Raw genomic sequence first — 25,349 nt, forward strand, 5'->3', positions numbered from 1 at the left:
TAATTAGCACGGTAAAGAAAGAGATCAATCAAACCGATGGAGATTCACACTGATGTTTGTATTTTTTGCACAACACAGAGGGGCAGAACGCAAAAATTGCCACTGGGGTTTCTCAATAGCTTCGCACTTGTTTCTCACTTTTGTCAAAATACAAAGAAAATGAGTTAGCTGTCGCTGTTATTTCTCTCTGAGTTAATTAGTAGTGATAATTTTTGATAGTAATTTAGTATTTATTGAAAACCGAATACCAATGAATCCTTGAGGACTGTCCGTAACAATAAAAAGTCCTTCTAAAACGATGGAAAAAAGCAATTTACTTACCAGATAGTTTAGACAGGTATGTTGAGGATCTGACGTAGTTTCAAACAAAAGAAAATTTTTTTTCTCTTTCTTGTGCAGAAGTCGATGCTCATCCAGATGATATCTGGTTTGGTAGCAATGATGAAAGAGGCTCCTATATTTTGCTGCTTCTCGAAAGCAACAAAGAAAGTACCTGGGATCTATTCGTTGTCTAACACCTCTCAACAAAAAAAAAACTGTTACAGCAGACGTTTGAGCAGAGAAATAGAGAGAGACAGCATCGAGCTATTATTAAATTATTAATAATAAAAGAGACATATCTCCTATGCTAAAGCAGTTGACCAGTATAAAAAAAAAAAAGCAATACTCTACGGTATAAGTACGCTTTATTGTGAGCTTTTCCAATACAGACGGGTTTTTTTATGTACTTATGTACTTTGTTTGAACTTTCTGAAACACTTTGCCCCACTCCCAGGTACCAGTAAAGTTGTTTGTAAAGCTGAAATACCGTGTGATTGATACAACACTAAACATTACTTGTAGTACCCACGGGAGTATAATTATCATTACTGTAACTTTAAAACTAATTGTTCGCCAGGATTAGTTTTGACTATTTGTAATTCCCTCTCATGTGATAGTATAAGCTTTGAAATGTGGCAGACTAGCTCCAACGTTAAAATAAACAAAGTTACCTGCCATTAGGGTTCACTTTAATTTGTATCTTCTCGACATAATTAGGGTTGGTTCAAGTATTGGTGAATATGGAAAAACCCTAGGGCTTGATATACATATGTACGTATGATCACAACTTCTATACGTGCAACACTATTTCTGTTTCCCTAACTTTCTGTACAATAATGCTGGAGAGACTTCTCATATAATAGTCCTTATGAGTGTTCACCTGTTGAGGTCATTATTGACACCTTGTAGGAGCCAATACTAGATAAATCACAATTGGTGAAACTATAGCGTCATACTTGTTTGCTATTGTTTCAATTTTACAGGCTGCCAGTTGAATAACAGGTAGGATAAGGTTTTGATTGATCATGGATTTTGAAGGAAATGTGCAATCCCTTCTGGAGATGGGTATTGCCCGGGATGTAGCAGAGCAAGCGTTGCGGGAGTGTAATGGCGATGTGGAAGCTGCGCTGAATTATATATTCAATACACCGAATGAGATCGACAATGACGCCATGGCAGGGCAGCAAATGGGTTCTGTGCCCGTTGGGACACAGGGTATTTTTGATGATTCAGCGTTTAAGATTCAGGAGAATAACCCACCACAATCACAGTCATACAGCGAACAACAATTGGTGCAAGAAAACCTGCCTGATAACACATTTCGGTCGGACTCTGATACAAACTCGGACTCCGACTCGAGTTCGTCCTTGGAGCAGTCTCAATACACGTCAATTGATGATCTCATACCACAACAGTTTAAAAACACAATGGACTACCCTACAGTGGTGATACCAGCGCCTGCAGTGCCAAACCATATCTACTACTGTGCACTCTTCGCATTATTCATATCTATTCACTTACCACACTATTTCGTGAAAGCTGACCATGATGATATGCCGCTGTTATTTAGTCCAGATTGGTTTAATGACATTGATAGGGAACCAGAGGATGAGCCACTACTAGTTCTAAGAGACCAATTACACAAATTGATTGCTGTTCAAAACTCCAATGACCACTCTGCCAGGGCGTTCGTTACTTCAAAGATGTTTGATGTTGATTTGCAAAGTGTAATTCAGTCCAACGAGCCCATGTTGACAAACCCTAATTATTTTCACTTGTATCAGATATTACCATCTTTCATCAAAACAATAGCTAATTTGTCATACACGGAGAAGAATTTGTTCATATCAAGTGCAATTCAAGGCGGTGAAGAGGCAAGTAGTTCAAAGGAATCCCTATTGTCGCTATTTCACTTTCTACCTGAAGAATATGAATCTAATTTATATAAGATGTTCAATGTGCTGTTATATCCTGACGATGACCATGATATAGGTGAAGATGAAGATGAAGTTTCGGAGAACTCTTTGAAAGAATTGGCGCCAGTGATGACAATTATATTTAACGAAGCTGAGAACATAGACGAAAACGCACCAGTAACAAATGGTGTCGAAGTGCCGTTGAAGTTCTACCCTCAGTTATATACCAAGAAATGTAAGGATCAACTGATTAGCCATGTGCTTTCAAAAAGAAAAGACGGCCGTAAAGAACTGAAGCAAATATTGAAGGACATTGGCAATTTAAAATCATACCAAGGTAAAGATATCCTTTCGTTTATCAACAGTTCATTAGATTATTTGACGAAGGACAAGGACGATTCCGGGATTGCTGAAGAGTTGCATAAATTAAAGGATGAACTGACAGCGAAGAAGACCGAAAAGATGAACTCTTATAAACAAATATCTGAAAAGATGCACACTGAATGGAATATCCAAAATCCAGAGTTGAAAATAGTGGAAACAGCCACAAAATTGGGATTAATAGATGAGCCTTATTTCCTAAACCTGGCAGTTGTGTCACCTTTCTTCTATTTCGTAAGGAATAGGAAGGACGAATGGTATGAAGTTAGGTTCAATCCCTTTAATACGGCAGAGGATAAAATCAGCGTCGGCAAATGTGATGGGCCTGGCGAGGTTATACAGCATGTCAAGAACTCTACAACAGTACCCAACAGCACGCCATTAATGTTTGTATATAGTAAGGATTCATACATGGCAGACGATACCGAAATGCAAGAACTCTTGAGCCAGAACAAGACGTTATTGGACTTTTTCAAGCAAGATCAGATATATTTACAAAATTTTGAAAATGCTAGGGGAGAAGGTGATATAAGAATATGAAAAATGTATCAAAAGAGCTATCTTCTATCAATAGAATTGGATACATAGCTAATGTCTCTTGTCAAAAGGATGTTGTTTACTAATATATATTTAATATGATAGTTAATGAAGAGTGTCTATTAGTAACTGGCTAGTTATGATATATGGATTTGGGTAACGCCAGGTCATTTAATCGCGTTGATAGTGTAGTTAATTGGTTTCCTCAATGAGTAATTTATAAACGTTTTACTTCAGCTAAGGGACGTATGATATTAATTAAAATCGCATTTTAGGAAAAGTTATTTGCATTGCTAATTTATGTATGAGAAAATCTACTGTGCTTTTCTAATATTGTTGTGAGATGGCTGTAGTGATAATATTTACAACTTCTTGATGATAGCGTCTGTGAAGGAAGTGGTAGAAGCAGAACCACCCAAGTCACCGGTTCTGTATTCAGAGCCACCGGCGATCGTACCTAGGACGGCCTTTTCGATCCTGTCTGCGTGTTCAGTCATGCCCATGTGGTTCAACATCATGACGGAGGATAGAAGAAGAGCTGTTGGGTTAGCCTTGTTTTGACCTGCAATATCTGGAGCTGAACCGTGAACAGCTTCGAAAATGGAGACCTTGTGACCGATGTTAGCGGATGGGGTCAAACCCAAGGAACCGGCACTTAGACCGGAGTTCAAGTCTGACAAGATGTCACCGTACAAGTTTGGACATACGGAGACTGCGTCAGTGTAGGAAGATGGGTTGGAGACAACGTTTAGACATGTGTTGTCGATTAGTTCTGTCTCTAGTTGGATGTCTGGGTACTCTGCTGCTAGTTCTTTGGCCACGTTGACGAATAGACCGTCTGCTAGTCTTTGGATAGTGGACTTGTGGACTACTATCAATCTTGGTCTGCCAATGGCTCTGGCGTACTCGTATGCATATCTAATGACTCTCTCGGAGGCGTCTCTAGTAATCAGCTTGATGGACTGAACCACACCTGGAGAGACCAAGTGCTCGATACCGGAGTATTCACCTTCGGTGTTCTCTCTGATAAGTACCAGATCGACATTTTCGTATGTAGTCTTGAAACCTTCGATGGACTTGGCTGGACGCACATTGGCGAACAGGTTGAAAGTCTTTCTCAAGGTCAAGTTCAAGGATCTGTGACCTTTACCGATAGGAGTGGCCAGAGGACCCTTCAATGCCACTAGGTTCTTGTTTATAGATTGCACAGCTGGGTCTGGAATTGTGGTCAATCCATTCACGAAGATAGGAGTCACATCACAGGTCTCCCACTCAACTGGAACATCCGCAGCTTGGAAAATACGCTTCACAGAACTGGAAATCTCAGGACCAATACCATCACCCTCAATAAAGGAAACTGTAAACTTACCAGTAGATGGATTGGGCTTCCCGGTGAAACGCCCTATACTTGGCTGAGCTGTTGCCAAAAATCTTCTGGCATTCAATCTAAATGATCTGATTCCTAGCATTTTCCTTTCCTCTATACTAACGATACCCTTGTAAAAAATTTAACACTCCCTTGCTTCTTAGTCCAGGCCTAGTATCCTCTACACGCCAATCCTAAGAAAAAAAACCTCGAATTCCTCGATGCCCTTTTATACTTTTTTTTTTTCCATCCCTACTGGCTCCGGCAAGTCCTTCTCCCCCCTCCTCCCATCCTCCTACGGTTTGTCACACCGCCCACCGCCCAGGGGGATCCACTCAGTTATACAGCTAGCCCTTCCCCCCATCCCAATCTCCACAGACAAATACGCACAAACACCGACATCTCGGCTAGAACCACGAATCTCTCTCTTCCCACAATCCCCACAGACAAATAGCCGCACACCAAATGTCGCACGTTCATTGGCTCTTCTGCATCAGAATCTACACTTGACTCAGATCTTGTGCGGTTCCTTCTGAGCTCATCACCTAGAAAAGCTGATTTTCCCGAAATTGACACTTTTTTCTTCTCTCCTTGGATCCTGCTGCGGTCTTTCAGTGCAGACCGGTTTGCCCGTGTGAGTCTCGTTGTACGTCCGAGTTCTCGGTTTTTTACGAAACAAATCCCCTTCGGCTGCGCGGTTGCCTCGCGGTCCTCTCTGTGCCCTTTCTGGCTCTGCTTCCCAGACCCGCGACAGTGTGATACGCCGAATCCGCGAACTCGGCGTTTGCCTTCTCCGTTTCCTCAGTTGCTATGCACTTTGAACGTGATGGTCATGTGATTCGTTTTTAGTGTTCTGGAGAGAAAGTAGACAAGAAGCACATCATGTGATAGGGTCGTCTGTATTGTACTGTTATAACTTAGCATATCGCTAACGCTAGTAATTTCCGCTCACGGTGCTGCATTTTTAGGTTTGTGATATCTTAAATACTAATATAACAAAATATATCCTATATCCCAGTTACAAACTTAGAGCTGTTTGTGTCTTAGCTTGTACAGCCACGGCAATGAGGACCGTCTGCCCGTGCGATCGGCCGTGTCCAGCACGTCGCCGATCGCACCGCGCGGTACTTCCCGTGCTGGCGTCATGTCGCTAGTCGCACAAGTGCCCGCACTCCCTGTAGTGTGTCTAGGTGGGGTCATTGAGCCCCGGTAGTAGTATGTGTGGTGCATGTTGTGCATCCGTAGTGGAGACTGCGACAGCGGAGAGATGGGGTCCACGGCACGCGACACTTCGTTGTCCAGGTGTAACAGCTCTAGTAGCTTGTCGCTGTACTGTATCATAAACTCCACAACCAGTCTGTCCGCTTTAGTGCTGTCTACTATCCGCTCCTGGCCCAGTATGGCAGGTTGGAATATCGCCGCAAGGTTGCACGGCGTCATTAAATTGACGCCTGAGTGCGCTGCGAACATGCCCAGCAGATCAAGCAGGTACATGAACATGTACTTGCGGTCCTGCTCCAGTCGCGTCACTACTATATCTTTATACTGTATGGCTATGCTGTTGATACTGTCTATTGGTTCGTTAATCCTGTTTACACTGCCAGCCGTGTTAGGGGTGTCAGCGGTGTCAGCGGTGTCAGCGGTGTCAGCGGTGGCACTGACCACAGCGCTCTCAGTGCTGCTGTTATTACTCTGCAGGTCCACTACACTCGAGTAACTTCCTTTGAGGTACTGTACCACGTCCGGGTGCTGCAAAAGTACTCTCTCGAACACATCAGTGGTGTCACTCGGTATCAGCGCCTCGTTGTTCTTCATGTTGGTCAGGTACCGCTTGAGCAAAGAAGCTACGTCGTGCACACTGTACTGGTCCCACTCGTTGAAGCTCCTGCCATAATCAGGACCCTCCGAGAATACATTCTGCAGCTCTCGTATCCGCTTGCTGTTCCCAGCCACCCGAAATATCCCAGGCGTCTCCAGCGCGTTGTTTTTCAAGTAGTGCCCGCACTTGGCAACTATCACGGGTATCCTCCCTGTCTTCTCCGAGTCGTCCACGAACTTCACCTGCGAGTTCGCAGTGTTCAGCGACTCGTCCAGACTCACGCCAAACACACTGCCTTTGAACTGGTAGTGGTCCAGCACCGGCGTCTTCTTGTTCCAAAACATTTTCCTATAGCTTATTCCTTGAGTTGCTTCTGTCTAGTCCCCCAGAGCATCCTTTTCTTTCTCACAGAACCACTTTACTTAAATAATGCGATTACAAACGTCCCAAATAGGGTGGCTTGTGCACTCTTTTGGGAAAAAAGCCCTCATTTGGGTTTTATTGCTATGTGCCTCCATTGTCGAGTGATTTGCGTAATCAAGCATTCACAGCATATTGGAGGGGGCTTTCTGCGAGTTCTCTGAGGGAACATATTATGAATCCTTTTTAAGGGTAGATGCTTCTATGCTTCTATGCTTCTATGCTTCTATGCTTCTATGCTTCTATGCTTCTATGCTCTTTATATTCCCCAGTTCATTGCTTAGATGTCCTGCGTGGTTATACTGCAGATGGGGTAGGCCACACCCCTTCCAAATGGAAGGGGTGAATCAGCATATTTTCTGGATCTTCTTACTCTCCCATCACCCCCCCCATCTGCACAGTGGGCTCCGCAGAGCCAGCACAGTTCTTCAAATTAAGGAATAAACTGGAATTCTGTGAAAGGGAGGCTCGGGACGAAAACGGGACGAAACGGGTTGTGCGTGTATTTGTCTGGATGCGCTAATTTTCTCGCTGGGGAACCCTTGCAATAATCTACGCCCTTGGAAACAGGCAGTCTACGCCCATCTCTGTGCATCCCAGCGCAGATAATTAAACTTAAAACCTAAATGTTCCCTAATTGGGGAGATGATGTCCCGAAAGGGGTAAAGAGATGAACACGTAAGGGTTTCCTGGGGCTTCTGAGACAGAGCAACAATTGCAGGGGGGGGGGCGGTAAATACAAGCTCAGTTACCCTTTTGGGAATAGTGAATAACCGGAACTGTCTGGGGCAGACTCCTCCGCCAATATTATGGGCGGGCAGCGGAAAGAGCTAATCCCGCGGAACACACTAGCCAGCAAACCCCAGGCTGTCCGGGTTCGAGGGTGGATCAACTTCCGGGGAGGGGGGCCTGCTGCGCGATTTACGTATCGAACGGACGGGAAGCTTGTAGGGAAAAGGATCGTATGCTTCTTGAATGCGCCCCTAAAAAAAAAAATGGTTCTTAAAAAAAAATTGCTACGTGCTTTCCACTGCATGAGCTGCTAAACAGAAGTATACACGATGTGTGGAATACGAGAGTAGCGCGGAATCCCCCTGCAGAAACCGTAAATCCTGCGTAGATATTACTAGATAGCGCTATCTGTATATACAATATATCAAATAAACCCTGTAATAACCTTTCCTATGTAAATGAGTTCTAGAACGTTGTGACACCTAGGAGTGATGCAGCGTTGCGGGCGTCGAGGGTGGTTTCCCCGTTGGTTTTCTGTTCAGCGCGCTCGAGGGTTTCATCAAACTCTGTGTTTAGTAATTTCTTCAAGTCGTTGTCGTTACGTATCCTTCTTTCGCCAGCCCAGCTGTCACCTTCTAGACTTTGTGACACCTCCGTCCTGTCGCTTACGTTTTCTCTTCCGAGCCTGGAAAGACCACCGCGAGGATCAGCCTTTCTGACATCTATCCTTACTCTCTCCAACAGTGCTAATTTCTTCCGCTCATATTCAATTCTTTTCAGCACATAACTCCTAATGCAACTCTTGAGCCATTTGTCATACCAACTGAGCCACTCATTCCTCTCAATAAGCATGTTCTGGGTCACTCTGTTAAGTTTCTGGCTGACATCTGCCTCATACTGATGTGCCAATTTCATGTTTCGGGTGGTCTCTTCAACTTTTATTGGGTTGCTGTCTCTTTTCGTCCGGGTCTTGCGAACTTGCTCTTGTCTGTTCTTGGTATTAGCTTGAGCATTTAATAACTCCCGCATTAAGAAGTGTCTGTTTGTTAGAGCCTCCTTGACTACATACGTATCTCTCACAATCCATGTGAGACCATCATAGAATGTCGCCATGTCCATACTAGCGATAATACTATCAATGTCCCCTACAGCTGTCATCACCCGGCCGTACTTCTTGTACAACACATTTTTGTCATCGATCTGTTCAAAGCACTTACCAAAGAGATTCTCATCCTGGACCATGAGTTTGCGAGCACGACTGGCCTTGAGGAGCCTCTCTTGAATTGAGTCACATATACTGTAAATGGACTTCACAAGCGGCCTGAACTCAGCTAATTCAGTGTACTCGTCATAAGGTGGTGCAAATTGTTTCATTGTCTTCCTCTTAAGACCAGATACTGGTGATTTATACTGGTTCACTGGATAATAAGTGTCAAAGTCACTTTCAATAAAGAAAGCGAGCTCTTCATTGCGTATTATTAGTGGGTTTGCACATAGTCTGAAAAACCATACTTGGAAGTTATTCACGGTCTTCTTATAGTCCTCCTTTGTATTAATCCCATAATTTGTAAAAGGCGCAGGTAAGGAAGGGATGAATGATTCAGAGAGTGTTGCATTCAGGTACTTGAACAAATTCCTAAACTCGTCAAGGCTTTTCCTCACATTTTTATGATTTTTTTTTCTAAATGTTGGTAAATTTGTATTGACTTCAAATATTATTGTGGGATTTTCCTTTTTGTTGCTGAGAGAACCAACTCTCTCGAGACCAATCACTTTAATAACCACATTATACTTATCCTTTTGTTCAAATCTTTCAGGTATCAGCTTCTTCAATATTTCTTGCTGTTTCTCAGCGTTCTTCTTCTTGGTTTCTTCAGATTCCATTTGCTTGGGTTGAGTCGCTTCATCATCATTAATAGCATTATCTGGTTTTGTTGTTTCAATAGTAGTGTGTGAATCATTGGTGTATATATCATCCACATGATTATTGGTATTAGAAGGCTCTTCGAAGGGATTGTTATGTAAGATGTCATCCACCTCATCTTCAGGATCATAAGGGACAGCAGATGCCATTTCTTTATTTTTATTGGTACTCTAGTGTAAAATCTTCGTCGATCTATCAACGTCTAATAAAAAAAAATAACTTGGTATATGATTTTGCGATGTTTTCCCTCGGTGTCCAGTTCAATATGCTACTCTGGGATAAGCGGAACTTGTTCTTTGTTTCAATGGAAAATAGTTATGTTGCTGTCCCAATTATTGATAGTCTTATGCTGTAATATATACAACCGCCAAAGTTTGCTATTACTCTAAAGGGTTTCCCAGGTTTCTAGTAAATTTTGCATAACAAGAACTACCTGATCAACGACCCTATTTGCCCTTGTTGGCTCGGCTGGTTGGGATTGAATGCTGTCGGAACTGATACCCTGATTTTTCAGACATTTCGGCCCGGATTTTATTAGCATCGTTATTGATGCTATCAGAGATTTCTCATAATAATGGGTTTATATAACGGTGGGCAATGTTCATTGCTTTATTTATTTAGCTCTGAGAATACTGTTTGAGTAATTAGCATTAGTTATGGCATTAAATTCTATAAAGTTGGTACAAATATATATGCATGTAGTATTGTACAAATTCGTGGAAAAAACACATTTTAAGGGACTGCCATTTCTCGGATAAATGGGAGTCATACGACTGTTATTTAAATATTTTTAACCGTCAAATTGCTAAGTGGTCTTCGAATCAAAGTATGGTAATGAGCACTGTTATTCCCAAGATGAATTTGACGAAGGTTGCAGTTTTTGTCAATCTTGATCCTGCACTATTTGCAGTCTGTAAATAAACGGACTGCGACATTGACACAATAGAAGAGGTTTCTTTTGTGATGTTTATTTGTTGAAGGATTTGCTTAGTGGTTTGCGTCGATGAACTGGCCACGGAATCGATTCTATTTGGTGTCTTTGTTATCAATGTGCTCTCAATATGACTAATTGTTGGTGGTGTTACAAATGATGATGCAATTTTCGTTGCTGAGCTCGTTTTACTATCACTATCATTATAAACATCGGATGGAGTCAATTTTAGAACAGTATGGCTTGATAAGGATGTCTTAGAAGTTGTTACATCAAGTTGCGCATTGTTCGATTTATTGTCCATAGTTAGCGATTTGGTTGATATAGATATTTTCGTGCTATCAGATTTTGAGGACCTAGCTTCATTATCTATGCTCTGACTTGGTCTTGAAACAACTACTGTTTTAGATTTTGTTGAAGTTATTGATGATTTTTGGACTTGTGGCAATATTGAAATATCTTCCAAAACATTCGATGGTTTCAATGCAGATGGAGAGCTCCATTGTTTGGTAGAAGTTTTTGTAATGATTTCTTCCTTTTTCTTACTGGTTATCGATGAAGTTGTATCTGCCAAGCTTTGTTTCTCTATATGAGAGGAAGAGTAAATCTTGGATTGCATACTCGATCCTGTATTAGAGAGTGGGCACGTAGTAGTCGTACTGGCAATCAAGCTATAATCAGTTTCTGTTACAGTTTTTCTAGAGTATATTTGAGTATCTTCACCTGTCGATAATTTTCGTTCTGATGATTGTATATTTGAGGAGCTTGAGTTTTGATATCTAGTGAAGATTTTGCTGGAGCTTTTATCGACATGACTCTCCGGATTATAATTGCTTGAGAATAGAGTAGTTTCTTTCTCGGGTATCGTGGTACCGGTACTTTCGCTAATAATGTTAGGATCGGAAGGAACATCAATCGAAGAAGTTAAGGTACCTGAGGTGAGACTAACCGATGAGTTTAAAAATATTGGTAAGCTATCAACTCTTTCTCTAAAATACACGGTATTGATTCCTTGCTGTAGTGTACCGTTGGAATTTGTTACAATGTAGTATGATACAATCTGTGTGACTGACCAATCATCAGATTGATAAGTCGAGGTAGATGCGGACTCAATGAAATTCTCAATAATAGAGCTTGATGTTATTGAATCTATTACACTGCTGGTTGGCACTTGAGTGGAAGATAAGGATGTAACAGACTCTGATTTAGAGCTATTGTATGAGGCATAGACAGGTTGAGAATCTACCATGTAGCCACTCATTTCGGTATGTATTCCCTGTACCTTATTGCCATTTTCATCAGTTGAAATAAAATATTCAATTTTTTCCTCTATTGTCATTGACATGGAGTAGAATGTTGAATAAATAGTCGTTTCACGGAGAGTGTCGTCATATTTATCAGAATTAGTGGAATTCAAACTCATAGCGGAACTTACAATACTAGCTTGTACAGTAGAAGAAGAGTCGATAGAGTGCGATGGACTTCTATGAATGTCTGAACTAGACACAAAAATAGGTGTCTGGACGTAGTAGATGGCCTCGATCGTCTCGCTGCCGTCGCTGCCAGTGAAGGTAGAGAAATCAGTGGAACGGGTGTTCGTGACGCTGCCAGTCCAGGCCTCTAGCACTGTCGTGGCTGTGTTGTGGATCGGCGTCTGGACGTAGTAGATGGCCTCGATCGTCTCGCTGCCGTCGCTGCCAGTGAAGGTAGAGAAATCAGTGGAACGGGTGTTCGTGACGCTGCCAGTCCAGGCCTCTAGCACAGTCGTGGCTGTGTTGTGGATCGGCGTCTGGACGTAGTAGATGGCCTCGATCGTCTCGCTGCCGTCGCTGCCAGTGAAGGTAGAGAAATCAGTGGAACGGGTGTTCGTGACGCTGCCAGTCCAGGCCTCTAGCACTGTCGTGGCTGTGTTGTGGATCGGCGTCTGGACGTAGTAGATGGCCTCGATCGTCTCGCTGCCGTCGCTGCCAGTGAAGGTAGAGAAATCAGTGGAACGGGTGTTCGTGACGCTGCCAGTCCAGGCCTCTAGCACTGTCGTGGCTGTGTTGTGGATCGGCGTCTGGACGTAGTAGATGGCCTCGATCGTCTCGCTGCCGTCGCTGCCAGTGAAGGTAGAGAAATCAGTGGAACGGGTGTTCGTGACGCTGCCAGTCCAGGCCTCTAGCACTGTCGTGGCTGTGTTGTGGATCGGCGTCTGGACGTAGTAGATGGCCTCGATCGTCTCGCTGCCGTCGCTGCCAGTGAAGGTAGAGAAATCAGTGGAACGGGTGTTCGTGACGCTGCCAGTCCAGGCCTCTAGCACTGTCGTGGCTGTGTTGTGGATCGGCGTCTGGACGTAGTAGATGGCCTCGATCGTCTCGCTGCCGTCGCTGCCAGTGAAGGTAGAGAAATCAGTGGAACGGGTGTTCGTGACGCTGCCAGTCCAGGCCTCTAGCACTGTCGTGGCTGTGTTGTGGATCGGCGTCTGGACGTAGTAGATGGCCTCGATCGTCTCGCTGCCGTCGCTGCCAGTGAAGGTAGAGAAATCAGTGGAACGGGTGTTCGTGACGCTGCCAGTCCAGGCCTCTAGCACAGTCGTGGCTGTGTTGTGGATCGGCGTCTGGACGTAGTAGATGGCCTCGATCGTCTCGCTGCCGTCGCTGCCAGTGAAGGTAGAGAAATCAGTGGAACGGGTGTTCGTGACGCTGCCAGTCCAGGCCTCTAGCACAGTCGTGGCTGTGTTGTGGATCGGCGTCTGGACGTAGTAGATGGCCTCGATCGTCTCGCTGCCGTCGCTGCCAGTGAAGGTAGAGAAATCAGTGGAACGGGTGTTCGTGACGCTGCCAGTCCAGGCCTCTAGCACTGTCGTGGCTGTGTTGTGGATCGGCGTCTGGACGTAGTAGATGGCCTCGATCGTCTCGCTGCCGTCGCTGCCAGTGAAGGTAGAGAAATCAGTGGAACGGGTGTTCGTGACGCTGCCAGTCCAGGCCTCTAGCACTGTCGTGGCTGTGTTGTGGATCGGCGTCTGGACGTAGTAGATGGCCTCGATCGTCTCGCTGCCGTCGCTGCCAGTGAAGGTAGAGAAATCAGTGGAACGGGTGTTCGTGACGCTGCCAGTCCAGGCCTCTAGCACTGTCGTGGCTGTGTTGTGGATCGGCGTCTGGACGTAGTAGATGGCCTCGATCGTCTCGCTGCCGTCGCTGCCAGTGAAGGTAGAGAAATCAGTGGAACGGGTGTTCGTGACGCTGCCAGTCCAGGCCTCTAGCACTGTCGTGGCTGTGTTGTGGATCGGCGTCTGGACGTAGTAGATGGCCTCGATCGTCTCGCTGCCGTCGCTGCCAGTGAAGGTAGAGAAATCAGTGGAACGGGTGTTCGTGACGCTGCCAGTCCAGGCCTCTAGCACAGTCGTGGCTGTGTTGTGGATCGGCGTCTGGACGTAGTAGATGGCCTCGATCGTCTCGCTGCCGTCGCTGCCAGTGAAGGTAGAGAAATCAGTGGAACGGGTGTTCGTGACGCTGCCAGTCCAGGCCTCTAGCACTGTCGTGGCTGTGTTGTGGATCGGCGTCTGGACGTAGTAGATGGCCTCGATCGTCTCGCTGCCGTCGCTGCCAGTGAAGGTAGAGAAATCAGTGGAACGGGTGTTCGTGACGCTGCCAGTCCAGGCCTCTAGCACAGTCGTGGCTGTGTTGTGGATCGGCGTCTGGACGTAGTAGATGGCCTCGATCGTCTCGCTGCCGTCGCTGCCAGTGAAGGTAGAGAAATCAGTGGAACGGGTGTTCGTGACGCTGCCAGTCCAGGCCTCTAGCACTGTCGTGGCTGTGTTGTGGATCGGCGTCTGGACGTAGTAGATGGCCTCGATCGTCTCGCTGCCGTCGCTGCCAGTGAAGGTAGAGAAATCAGTGGAACGGGTGTTCGTGACGCTGCCAGTCCAGGCCTCTAGCACAGTCGTGGCTGTGTTGTGGATCGGCGTCTGGACGTAGTAGATGGCCTCGATCGTCTCGCTGCCGTCGCTGCCAGTGAAGGTAGAGAAATCAGTGGAACGGGTGTTCGTGACGCTGCCAGTCCAGGCCTCTAGCACTGTCGTGGCTGTGTTGTGGATCGGCGTCTGGACGTAGTAGATGGCCTCGATCGTCTCGCTGCCGTCGCTGCCAGTGAAGGTAGAGAAATCAGTGGAACGGGTGTTCGTGACACTGCCAGTCCAACCTTCGAATTTCGTTGTCGTTCTTTTCTCTATTGGTGTTTGTATAATGATTGTTTCTTTGATAGTATCAAAACCGTCTGGTCCTTTTGTTGTTTCTAAAATTGTTGTTCGAGTGTTAGTTGTTGTGCCAGTCCATGCCTCATATGACGTTGCTAATTCTGTCCTGATTGGAGTTACTACATCGTAAATTATAGATTCTTTAAGCTGATTTCCATCGGTATAAAAATTGTAATGGACATCTTTAGTTGATAAGAACGTGCCAGTCCAAGCGGCATTATTAGTCTCCTCGTTAATCACTGGAATCCATGGCGGATTATTAGGACAGATGGCACAAACATCTGGTTTACTTGTGTCAGGTACGGGACCATCATAGTACACAGCGTTGTTCACCAACGTAGGAGTGACATTATTTGTAATCTGTTTTTGTTTGAACTTTGATTTATCATAGCCTTTGCCAATATGGAAGGCATGCGAAATAGAAGGCCATAATTTCACAGTCAGAACACCACTGTTCCCATCATAAGACCATTTTCCACGAAATGGGTCAACAGAAGTCCTGAAAGTAAGTATATTACCATTACCAAAACCGCGAACAATAATATTGTCCGTCTTCGCGTCACTCTCCGCAAAAATAATAGATGAAGAGGATGTCATATAAAGAGTTTGTGAACCCATAGTTCCAGAACTTGTTGACTGTAAAACCATCATGGCGTTTTCTCCAATAGTAATACAACCATTACCTACAATTGATTTCTTCAGCAAACTTTTAGTATTTGTTAAACATATTGTACCATCGTTATTCACATTACTACCTTGAAAGTTAGCGTAGCTATCTGTATTTTTCGAATCTTGATGGAAAACCATAGTACCTTTATTTTCAAAGTTTCCAGATGGGTTAAAATCATAGGAATTCTGTGGGGATCCTGCGCCCCAAAAATACATAGTTCCAGTATTGGTAAAAGACGAACCAGACCAGGATAAACTAGCACCATTGGTTTCGTTTCTATTATCTAAAACAAATGTTCCTTGGTTACTGACTGAACCAGATGACAATGTAGTCTTGAGTCCTGATTGACCAGAGTTCACGTTACCCATGAATAAATAACCATTATTATTAATACCGCCGTTGAATGTATATGTGTTGGCATGTATAAGTGCTAGGAAAGCATTGGAATTCACAGTAATATCTTCAGAGGGAAGATTGTCAAGATATGTATTTTTGTCAATGGTCGCTGAACTCGCAAGCTGTATGAGCGCTATTATTGCAGCTGTGGTTTGCGTAAGCAACCAAATCATTATGATCTATTTTGAAAAACTTCAGTGGGAATTTTTTTGTTATCAAGTTTATGGATACTGATATCAATTCCAAAAATATCTAGCAATCTCTAAGTTTAGATGCAGTCCCCAGGATATATTAATAAATTTTCTTCTAATATGATAACACAATGTTAACTCTTGTGGTGATCTGATGCAATTTCATTTTGATCTAGCAAGCATAGATGATTTTACCGAGAATATTGTTGTTATATAGTACAAAAGATAATCAAAGCTTGCGTCAAATTTAAAAGGCATCGGTTAGAATAAATTATTCTAGTCTTTCTTTTTTTTCCCTTAGTTTATCGTATAGTCATGAGAAAGGTTAGTAACTTTTGGCAAAAATAAAATTGCATGATATCAAGTTGCCTGATTAGAATTTCCTGTCTCAATTTGTAATTCGAGGTTGGCCTTTGTTTAAAGGAGAATCGGAAAATGAATATTACCTGGCAATAATCGCATTAGATCCGTTTTATTATACTGAAACCTGCAGGATTCTGTGTGTTCTATTGTACATGAGCCCTAATGTAGCCTGGATTTCAAGATCTAAATTGTAGCTATACCTCAGTTTGAAAGGGACCCGGTGAACGATGTATTATAAGCGGTGTGTCACGCTGCGGGACACTCTTTTGTTCCTAGGCAGATGACTTGAGGTGTTTTCGATTCAAATGGATATGCTTTGTAATACAGTATCCCGGAAAAAAGAAAGAATAAATTTGGCGTTTATGAACTCCGCTTTCTTACATTACAGCAACTTTAACAAAGAATCGTTTATCATGCACAAATGCAGAATGGTTCATAGCAAAGAAACTAATTGAAGACACCAAACGAAAATGCTGGGAATGTTTTTTGTGTAATTCACGTAAAGTGTAGATATACGGTGACGAAGATGAAGGCTGTCTTAATTTCTGGTCGCCATTGTTTACAGAAATGGGACCCCACAATTGATAAAATACTTCTAGTCGTTAAAGTTACATAAGCGAAAGCTATCGTTAGTCAACCAAACGAACGTGCGAAATCCCTAGTATCTTGACATCCATTATTCAGAGCAGAATTAGTTACTTAACTTACATCGATATTTGTGGGGGCGTAGAGAGATCTAGTAGCACCTTAAGCTTGTAACCAGATCTGTTCAGATCTTGCATCGCATTTCGTTCCGTAATCTCGTAAGTAGCATGAACAGAAAAAGAAAGAAAAAGACAAACGAAGCTATACGGTGAGATGGCTATTGCTTACTTCACTCTTCGATAACAAGCATCGTTACTAAAGAGTTTCAGGACTGCAAAATAAGTATTCGGTTGCTAACGTATAATCCATGAGCTAATTTCACAGGTTCTCAAAGATAGCGTGGCCTTGAAAGCGGTATAGAGCTTGGACTGCCAGATTCAATATTCCGGGTAACTATTTTAGATTTTGGCAATTAGAAAAAAATGACGTGCGCTGTGACCCGAATTGCTCGAGAAATCCCAGAATTTCGAGATTGAAGACATTACAGCAATTCGCACCAAAACATAAAAATACGGTCTTCGTAGTTGGGTGTGTGAAATAAAGCAATATCTGACTCATCCGTTATTTGAATGATATATATATATGTCAAAGGTGGGGCGGTTTCCTTTTTTTCTTTACAGTATGAGAAGTAGAACAAGAGTCCACCGAACTAGGATTCTTTACAATAATGGTGACAACTAAATTGAGAACGTTTTCGAAACTGCCGAAGGTGGCAGCTGTCATATTTGACATGGATGGTACACTATGTCTTCCACAGCCGTGGATGTTTCCAGCTATGAGAGAGGCCATTGGTCTAAAAGATGCATCCCAGGATATCTTGGACTTCATTTCGATGATGGATGATCCCGTACAGCAAAAGATAGCAGAGGAAGGTTTGGCCAAAGTGGAGGAGAAGGCTATGCTTGAGATGATTCCCCAACCGGGTCTTGTTGAGACTATGAAATATCTAACACAGCAAGGTATTGCAAAAAATATATGTACCAGAAATGTTGGTACACCAGTACATTATTTTATAGATAAATTCATCCCAAAGGACTATGCCAAGTTTGACCATATCATAATGAGGGATTTTAGGCCCACTAAACCGTACCCTGATCCATTGCTACACATCGCCAAACAGATAGACTCCAACCCACAACACATAATAATGGTTGGCGATTCTTATGACGATATGAAAAGTGGTAGACTAGCTGGATGCCTTACCGTGCTACTGAAAAACAAGATAAATGCAAAGCTAGTGGAAGAGCAATCAAGTTTGATAGATGTTACAATAAGTGAATTAAACGAATTAATTGAAATCATAGAAGAGATAAATAACTAGATATTATTAATAGTAATAGAAAAAAAATGGCTAGTGTTTGTCATTTATTCAGTCTTGAAATCAAAGTAGAATAAATGTACTAGCAGCTATTGAAATTTTACAGTGACAAAAAGAAAAAATAAATCTCCGCGACGGGGAATTGAACCCCGATCTGGCACGCGACAAGCGCCCATTCTGACCATTAAACTATCGCGGATTAATGATTTGTTGAAAAGAGAAGTTAAAACAGAGGACTTGTCAGTTCATATCGTACATAGTTATATGGCATATATTATATAAATTGGCCATTACTATGATAGATAGAGATAAAAGATAGGAGATATAGCAAGGTTATTTCGCAGTAATGGACACAGTTTCCAAAAAATAATTACAGTTGAAATATACATGTTATAATTGTGGATAAAACTTATCCAATTGTTTGTAGTATACTAACGTGCAGGTGCCTCTTGTGTCCTTAGGTAGAATATTCAATCTATCAGAGTATATTTAGAATTGCCCAACAACTTCTATCATGATGACTGTCCTAGGTAAGTATCCATTCAGTTGGTAATTGCACAAAACTCTCCACAAGCCGATTTATATGTGGGTTCTATTCTATTTTGGCACCATGTTATTGGAAATAGTAACGATATTTCTCTAATCTTTTTATGCTATGTCCGTCTTAAGAATTTCTCAATAGGATTTCTCAATTACAGGCAAAATAGTAATTATTATATTCCTTAGGTATTTCCTTTTAAGTTCCATATGAGTTCTTGAGGTATTTCTTTATCATCACCATGTTTTTCCTGGATGCGCATTCGAAGTTCTTGATTTTTCTCATAGAGCCATCGAAGGTAATTAGCTGTCTTTATATAAATTGCCAGCTCAGACCTATTTTCCTTTTGAGATAAATCAGGCACAATTTGAACTAGATCATCATACATCATTCTTATTATCTCCCTTCTTTTCTGTTCCGATACAACGTGATTTTTTCTGACTTCATGTTCGGAAAGTTTATTAGATTTTACTTTCTTGCTCACCCTCTTAGTACTCTTCTTCAGTTTGCCGCTAGTATCACTTTGTGTATTAGAGGCGTCAGTTTCTGTCCCGCTGATATTTTCCTCCTTCATTCTCTAAATGCCTTATCCGACTTTTGAAATGGGGTTAAATGGTAAAGCTTGATTATAATAGTGAAGTTGTGCCTTCCTTTTTGAAGTAACTTTAAAGTGACAACAAGAACAGTAATATAGTTTTTGTGGTTTGAGTTAAAGATCAGCCTTTAATAAGGTACACTGTTTTGACTTGATCGCGGATTTTAATCTTCACATGTACTCATCACTTTCGGGATATGAAATTTGAGAATTTCAGTTTCAGTTAGGTAATGGAAGGGGATAGACAAGTTGGCCGGGAATGCCCATGAAAATGACCGTACTCAGTTAAACCTGCTACCAAAGCATTCACGATGCGTAGCTAAAAACTACTTACTCTTGACAGTTAATTTCCAGTAGCAAATTAGAAACCTTCTGGAAAGCAGCAAAACAGCAAAATATGAAGAGTGTGGGCATCACGTGATTTATTTATTTTTTGAGTCTCTAGGATGACAGTTTTAATGTTTAGTTGACTGTAGTTCACAGGTGTAAAGGCTGCATAGAACTCCCGATTAATTCCACCCTTAAAGATCGTAAGTGACAAAAAAAAAGAAAACCTTGTAATTAACAATGGCCCAACATGCTAAATCAAACATACTTAACAGCAACTTTCTATCGATTCGGGGCTTTTAAACATTCAACATAATTACACAAGAAGCTCACTTTTATGGTGAAGAAGAACCGGAATAATATCTGGCATTTCAATACATTATAACCCTTGAGTGCTTATTTATAATTGCTAGCTTTGTGTTGTAACTAAGGCGTAAAGAGGAGTAATATAAAAAAAAACTAAAGATTGGTCGGCGTATTTAAGCCTGAAACGATAACGAACTTTCCAGAGGGAATAATTAACACTTTCAATACTTTGTTATATTGGTGTGAAAAAGACAATAGGCTTTTAAAATGAAACACAGCAATAAATTTTTCGAAGTTGATATTCCAGAATCAAGTCTGAGTCCACGGAGTTTGCCAAAGGCTACAAAAATAATCACATCATTATATTTGCTTTTAACGCTACTTTTATTTGTTCTTCGAAGAATCTATTATGTGAGACATGAAGACCAGGAATTTGATTCTGTAATTGTACCGTTTTTGGAGCTTGTGCCAGATAAAGTAGTACAATACCCAACTGCCATAATACTGTCTAATCTAATTGATATAAAGTGGTGGAAAATAATCACTAACTTGCTGAACCTGGTATTGGGTGGTTCTTTCATTGAAAAGAACTGGGGGTCTTCTAAAGAGATTGTTATATTTATTTTAGTATTAGGCTCAATCACGAACTTAGTGGTACTTTCAGCCACGTACGTGCTAGCCCAGGTTTTCACATCAATAAGGCTCGATTTACCTATTGATGGTAACTATACTGTACTGGTAGGATTTCCTATTATCTACAGGCAACTGTTACCAGAGACAACAATTATTAACATCAAATATCCAAGTTTCATAAGTAAGAATTTCAGATTCAAGCTTTTGCCCATATTTGTGATTTGCTTTATGACAATGGTCCAACTTGTATGGTTCCATCATTTTGCCGAGTTAATTTCAATATGGCTAACATTTTTTACTACCTGGATATACCTGAGATTTTACCAAAGATTGCCAACACTTGGGAATTCGAATACTACAAATGAGATTATAGTCGGAGACGCTTCTGATACATTCCAATTAATTTATTTTTTTCCAGATATTATCAAGCCTGCTTTAAGGCCAATTTTCAACTTTTCGTACTACTTATTCTGTGAGAAATTGAGACTAATAAAGCCTTTTGAGACGGATGAAATTGATAAAGGTAACCAAGTTGCTGAGAATAGAGGTGCTAAGAGAATTGATCAAGCCATTGACGATATTGAAGCTGGTGATAGAAGAAGAGAACTTGCTCTCAAGATGTTAAACCAAAGAATGGAAGAACCTAATAGATGAATAATTAAGTGACTCCTGTATTGGAACTAAATATAACGATAAAATAATGCATTTTAGCTAGAAAGACACTCGCATATTCACATTATCTAGTGGTATAAGCACTTCGATTAGGCTTATTAAATGTCTAACAAAAATATGGCCCTACGAAAAGGCTTAGCCTACTATATATAGCCCACTATGTATTTGTATAATTGTTACCTGAATGATCACTTGGCAACGGAAGGATACTATATCTTCGGATATACTTTTTAGCTTAGAGTGCTGTCACGTGATGAAAGTATTATCGTTTAAGGTGGCAAATATAATTTTTGTCCTTCAACAATTATTAAGCTTCTATGGCCAAGTTGGTAAGGCGCCACACTAGTAATGTGGAGATCATCAGTTCAAATCTGGTTGGAAGCATTTATTTTTTTGTTTACATTTCATATAAACGTATAATGGTTGATGTTGGCATCTGTTTTCTTTTTCTTTTTTTTCTTCTTTGATCTTAACAAATTACTATATGACACACTTTTAACTGAACGGCCCACTCGTTTCCCTCATCAAACATTCGACTAGACTCATATTACAGAACACCAGTAATTTACGAACAAGGTCATCGATGGGCAGCTCGTCAATACAGGCTCCGAAACTGGAGTGCAATTTCATTTCATTTAGCTCAATTGTGGCTGCCAATTCACAATTAATGAACAAAACAATACCATTAGACAAGTCGAACCAAATACCGTAATTCAAATAAGGGTTATAGTTCTCTATTTTTTTTTTACCAAAAGTGCGTTTTCTTGTGCTGTTGTAGATCCTCAACATCCTATTTTTCAAAACTGTAGTGAACTGATCAATGCTGTACTGGTTCGATTCACCCAGTATAAGATAGTTGGCAATCAATTTGTCGTACAGGTATGTGCTCGTATCCTTGTCCAGTTTTGAAGATCCATTACTCTGGCACCACTTTGACCAGTTGTGCCACACCAGCGAGCTGCTAAAGTAGCAATAGCTCTCCAGCAGCTTGAGCCAGTTCCCATACACCGCGCTGTACATTGCTTTGTACTTGGCGGCAACCGCTGTGAAAAACTGGACGAACTTCTCTATTTTTTCATCAACTCCTTTCACACCGCAGAGCACAAGCGGCACGACGTTGAAATCATACCCACCCGCCAGATCAGTTGCGCCTACCAGCGTCACATCCTCGTCGTCGTCCCTAAGGAAGTACGACACATACCCGCTAGTCTCACCCGCCCAGCAGTCCCTGTACAGACCCCACCCCATGGTACTACCGACATCGATGCGCAGCACTGCATAGTTGAGAACGTGGCGCACAACAGCTACGTTATCCAATTTAGCTAGCTGACTCATTTGACGCTTCTCACACCAGAGCACTTGCAAGACGTTCCTGCCATGCCCAGAGAGTATGCCCCCCCCGAATTATACGTGCAAGTATGAGAGATAGCCGCCGACAGATAGCCGCCGATAGAAATGGAGAGAGTTAATACATCATAGGAAACGTCATCCACACATGATACATACATGTTAACGAACCGGATATAATATTAACTCCCTGCCATTTTGAGTACACTCGCGACACACGAAGATACCAAGCACAAGATAACAGTACACCGGAAGCCAGCTGATAAACGCCGAAAGAAACACAATGAGTAAGCCGCAGGGGGTGAAAATTGTTGAGTTTTCCCCCTTTGTCAACAAGAGGTTTGTCGCAGAGAGCAGAGAAGCGGGATGGACATGTGAAAATTTGAAGTGCGGGAACAAGAGAAGCAGTTCTTGCGGGGGGGGGGGGGGGAAGAGCAGTGGCAGTAGCAGTAGCTGTAGCAGTAGCAGTAGCAGGAGCAGGAGGGCTTGACATTTTGCATGTGAAAATTCAATATCGCTGCACACAACAAGGAGAGAGACAACGGAGGTGCTGCTGTTTCTGAGCCGAGCCAGAGGCAGGACGGGGGGGGAGCTTCAATTGTATCGAATAGTCGCTGATAACGATAGCGTGACTTTCATGTTTGACATCGCGTTATCCCGCGTTGTTCAATGAGTGGTAGTTGTAGTTGTAACTGCAACTGTAACTGCAACTAGAACTGTGACTTACTGTGATTGTGATTTGTGCTTTGTTTGGCGAATGCGATGGATTTGGTATAATATTTTGCACATGTGAAGATTATCCAAATATATAAGAACTGATTGAATTTCAAGTGAAATCAATTCTCGAAGCGAAACCAAAAAGACAAAGAAAAAAAGTTGAAAAAATTACAAAAAATTTTCTATATAAAAAACGAGCTTCTGCTTTTACTATCTACTGACTACACCATAGCAAAGAGGACAACTTATAACAGATGGCTGGTGAGAAGGTGGAGTTGAGCTCCATGGATAGTGCTATAGAGATAAGGCATGTGAACCAGCATGCCAAGGAAATATCGTCTGAGAACAAGTCTGAGAGCTATGACGACAATAAGGAGTTTGAAGGGTCCAATCGCGTGGTGATAAAGCCTGTTAACGACGAGGACGATGTGTCTGTTATGATAAATTTTAACCAGGGTGTGTCACACTTCATTATTATGCTGACTTTTGTCGCTTCCTTGTCCGGTTTCTTGTTCGGTTACGACACCGGTTACATATCCTCGGCGTTGATTTCCATAGGGACTGACCTGGACAACAAAGAGCTGACGTACGGTGAGAAGGAAATCACCACCGCTGCCACCTCCTTGGGTGCTTTGATCTTTGCTTTAGTGGCAGGGTTCTCCGTAGACATATTCGGCAGAAAACCATGTCTTATGTTCTCGAACATTATGTTTTTGATCGGTGCTATTCTTCAAGTCACCGCACACAAGTTCTGGCAGATGACTGCGGGCAGATTCATTATGGGTTTCGGTGTCGGTATCGGTTCCTTGATCGCACCATTGTACATTAGTGAGATTGCACCAAAAATGATCAGAGGTAGACTGACTGTGATCAACTCACTGTGGCTGACAGGTGGCCAGTTGATCGCATACGGTTGTGGTGCTGGTTTGAATCACGTCCACAACGGTTGGAGAATTCTGGTCGGTCTCTCCTTGATTCCAACCGTGCTACAGTTCGTGTTCTTTATCTTCCTACCAGACACGCCTAGATACTACGTTATGAAAGGTGACTATGAGAAGGCCAAGAGCGTGCTGAAGAGAAGTTACAACGGTGTCTCTGACGAACTAATAGACAGAAAGATTGAAGAACTATTAGCTTTGAACCAATCTATTCCAGGTAAGAATCATGTAGAAAGAACTTGGAACGCTGTGAAAGAGTTGCATACCAAACCAGCTAACTTTAGAGCTCTGATCATCGCATGTGGTTTACAAGGTATCCAACAATTCACTGGTTGGAACTCCTTGGTCTATTTCTCCGGTACTATTTTTGAATCCGTTGGTTTCAAGAATTCCTCTGCAGTTTCCATTATCGTTTCTGGTACAAATTTCATCTTTACACTGGTGGCTTTCTTCTGCATAGATAAAATCGGTAGAAGAAACATTCTGATTATAGGTATCCCAGGTATGACCGTGGCTCATGTTATGTCCGCTATTGCGTTCCACTTCATTGGAATCAAGTTTGTCGGTAACACCGCCATCGTTGAACACTCAGGTTTCTCCTCATGGGGTATTGTAATCATTGTGTTCATTATCATGTTTGCTGCATTCTACGCTCTAGGTATTGGTACCGTGCCATGGCAACAATCTGAACTGTTCCCACAAAACGTTAGAGGTGTCGGTACTGCTTTTGCTACTGCTACTAACTGGGCCGGTTCCTTAGTTATTGCTTCAACTTTCTTGACTATGTTACAAAACATCACTCCTACAGGTACATTCGGTTTCTTTGCAGGCTTATGTGTGGTTTCTTTCTTCTTCTGTTATTTCTGCTACCCAGAACTTTCAGGTTTGGAATTGGAAGAAGTTCAAACTATTTTGCAAGATGGTTTCAATGTGCAAGCATCTAAGGAACTGGCAAAGAAGCGTAAGAGGCAAATTGCTGTTCTAAAGAAAGCAAAACATCAACCAACAGAAGAAATCATTGAAGAGTGAAAATTCTCCAATTAATAACTTAATTTTTTTCTCTATGTACAACATCACTCTTCTTTTTCTCCTTGCATCATACACTTTTA

The 25,349-nt window shown here is 42.2% G+C and overlaps 10 protein-coding genes and 2 non-coding genes across 12 annotated transcripts; 5 read left to right on the forward strand and 7 right to left on the reverse strand.

Moving 5' to 3' along the window:
- Nucleotides 1–1,346: 1,346 nt before the first annotated feature.
- On the forward strand, nucleotides 1,347–3,158 carry RUP1 (Rup1p; the record flags this gene model as incomplete). Its single annotated transcript, XM_447563.1, has 1 exon — nucleotides 1,347–3,158. The coding sequence occupies one exon, from the start codon at nucleotides 1,347–1,349 to the stop codon at nucleotides 3,156–3,158; it is 1,812 nt and encodes a 603-aa protein (XP_447563.1).
- A 359-nt stretch (nucleotides 3,159–3,517) lies between these two features.
- Nucleotides 3,518–4,624, reverse strand: IDH2 (isocitrate dehydrogenase (NAD(+)) IDH2; the record flags this gene model as incomplete). Its single annotated transcript, XM_447564.1, has 1 exon — nucleotides 3,518–4,624. One exon carries the CDS (start codon nucleotides 4,622–4,624, stop codon nucleotides 3,518–3,520), a length of 1,107 nt encoding a protein of 368 aa, XP_447564.1.
- A 923-nt stretch (nucleotides 4,625–5,547) lies between these two features.
- BAG7 (GTPase-activating protein BAG7) lies at nucleotides 5,548–6,684 on the reverse strand (the record flags this gene model as incomplete). Its single annotated transcript, XM_447565.1, has 1 exon — nucleotides 5,548–6,684. One exon carries the CDS (start codon nucleotides 6,682–6,684, stop codon nucleotides 5,548–5,550), a length of 1,137 nt encoding a protein of 378 aa, XP_447565.1.
- A 1,273-nt stretch (nucleotides 6,685–7,957) lies between these two features.
- Nucleotides 7,958–9,565, reverse strand: VPS17 (retromer subunit VPS17; the record flags this gene model as incomplete). The annotated part of the gene is made up of 1 exon (XM_447566.1): nucleotides 7,958–9,565. The coding sequence occupies one exon, from the start codon at nucleotides 9,563–9,565 to the stop codon at nucleotides 7,958–7,960; it is 1,608 nt and encodes a 535-aa protein (XP_447566.1).
- A 672-nt stretch (nucleotides 9,566–10,237) lies between these two features.
- Nucleotides 10,238–15,823, reverse strand: GVI51_I07117 (uncharacterized protein; the record flags this gene model as incomplete). Its single annotated transcript, XM_447567.3, has 1 exon — nucleotides 10,238–15,823. The coding sequence occupies one exon, from the start codon at nucleotides 15,821–15,823 to the stop codon at nucleotides 10,238–10,240; it is 5,586 nt and encodes a 1,861-aa protein (XP_447567.3).
- A 1,693-nt stretch (nucleotides 15,824–17,516) lies between these two features.
- Nucleotides 17,517–18,170, forward strand: GVI51_I07139 (putative haloacid dehalogenase-like hydrolase; the record flags this gene model as incomplete). The annotated part of the gene is made up of 1 exon (XM_447568.1): nucleotides 17,517–18,170. The coding sequence occupies one exon, from the start codon at nucleotides 17,517–17,519 to the stop codon at nucleotides 18,168–18,170; it is 654 nt and encodes a 217-aa protein (XP_447568.1).
- Nucleotides 18,171–18,294: 124 nt separating this feature from the next.
- tD(GUC)6 lies at nucleotides 18,295–18,366 on the reverse strand. Its single transcript has one exon. It is a non-coding gene; the product is annotated as a tRNA-Asp (tRNA).
- Nucleotides 18,367–18,889: 523 nt separating this feature from the next.
- Nucleotides 18,890–19,279, reverse strand: INO4 (Ino4p; the record flags this gene model as incomplete). The annotated part of the gene is made up of 1 exon (XM_447569.1): nucleotides 18,890–19,279. One exon carries the CDS (start codon nucleotides 19,277–19,279, stop codon nucleotides 18,890–18,892), a length of 390 nt encoding a protein of 129 aa, XP_447569.1.
- Nucleotides 19,280–20,200: 921 nt separating this feature from the next.
- On the forward strand, nucleotides 20,201–21,220 carry GVI51_I07205 (uncharacterized protein; the record flags this gene model as incomplete). The annotated part of the gene is made up of 1 exon (XM_447570.1): nucleotides 20,201–21,220. One exon carries the CDS (start codon nucleotides 20,201–20,203, stop codon nucleotides 21,218–21,220), a length of 1,020 nt encoding a protein of 339 aa, XP_447570.1.
- A 329-nt stretch (nucleotides 21,221–21,549) lies between these two features.
- tT(AGU)8 lies at nucleotides 21,550–21,622 on the forward strand. The gene has a single exon. It is a non-coding gene; the product is annotated as a tRNA-Thr (tRNA).
- A 111-nt stretch (nucleotides 21,623–21,733) lies between these two features.
- Nucleotides 21,734–22,573, reverse strand: NDJ1 (Ndj1p; the record flags this gene model as incomplete). The annotated part of the gene is made up of 1 exon (XM_447571.1): nucleotides 21,734–22,573. The coding sequence occupies one exon, from the start codon at nucleotides 22,571–22,573 to the stop codon at nucleotides 21,734–21,736; it is 840 nt and encodes a 279-aa protein (XP_447571.1).
- Nucleotides 22,574–23,556: 983 nt separating this feature from the next.
- Nucleotides 23,557–25,269, forward strand: GVI51_I07271 (sugar porter family MFS transporter; the record flags this gene model as incomplete). Its single annotated transcript, XM_447572.1, has 1 exon — nucleotides 23,557–25,269. The coding sequence occupies one exon, from the start codon at nucleotides 23,557–23,559 to the stop codon at nucleotides 25,267–25,269; it is 1,713 nt and encodes a 570-aa protein (XP_447572.1).
- Between the last annotated feature and the right edge of the window lie 80 nt (nucleotides 25,270–25,349).

This window comes from Nakaseomyces glabratus, chromosome I, assembly GCF_010111755.1.
Source record: "Nakaseomyces glabratus chromosome I, complete sequence".
In the NCBI taxonomy this organism is placed as follows: domain Eukaryota; kingdom Fungi; phylum Ascomycota; class Saccharomycetes; order Saccharomycetales; family Saccharomycetaceae; genus Nakaseomyces; species Nakaseomyces glabratus.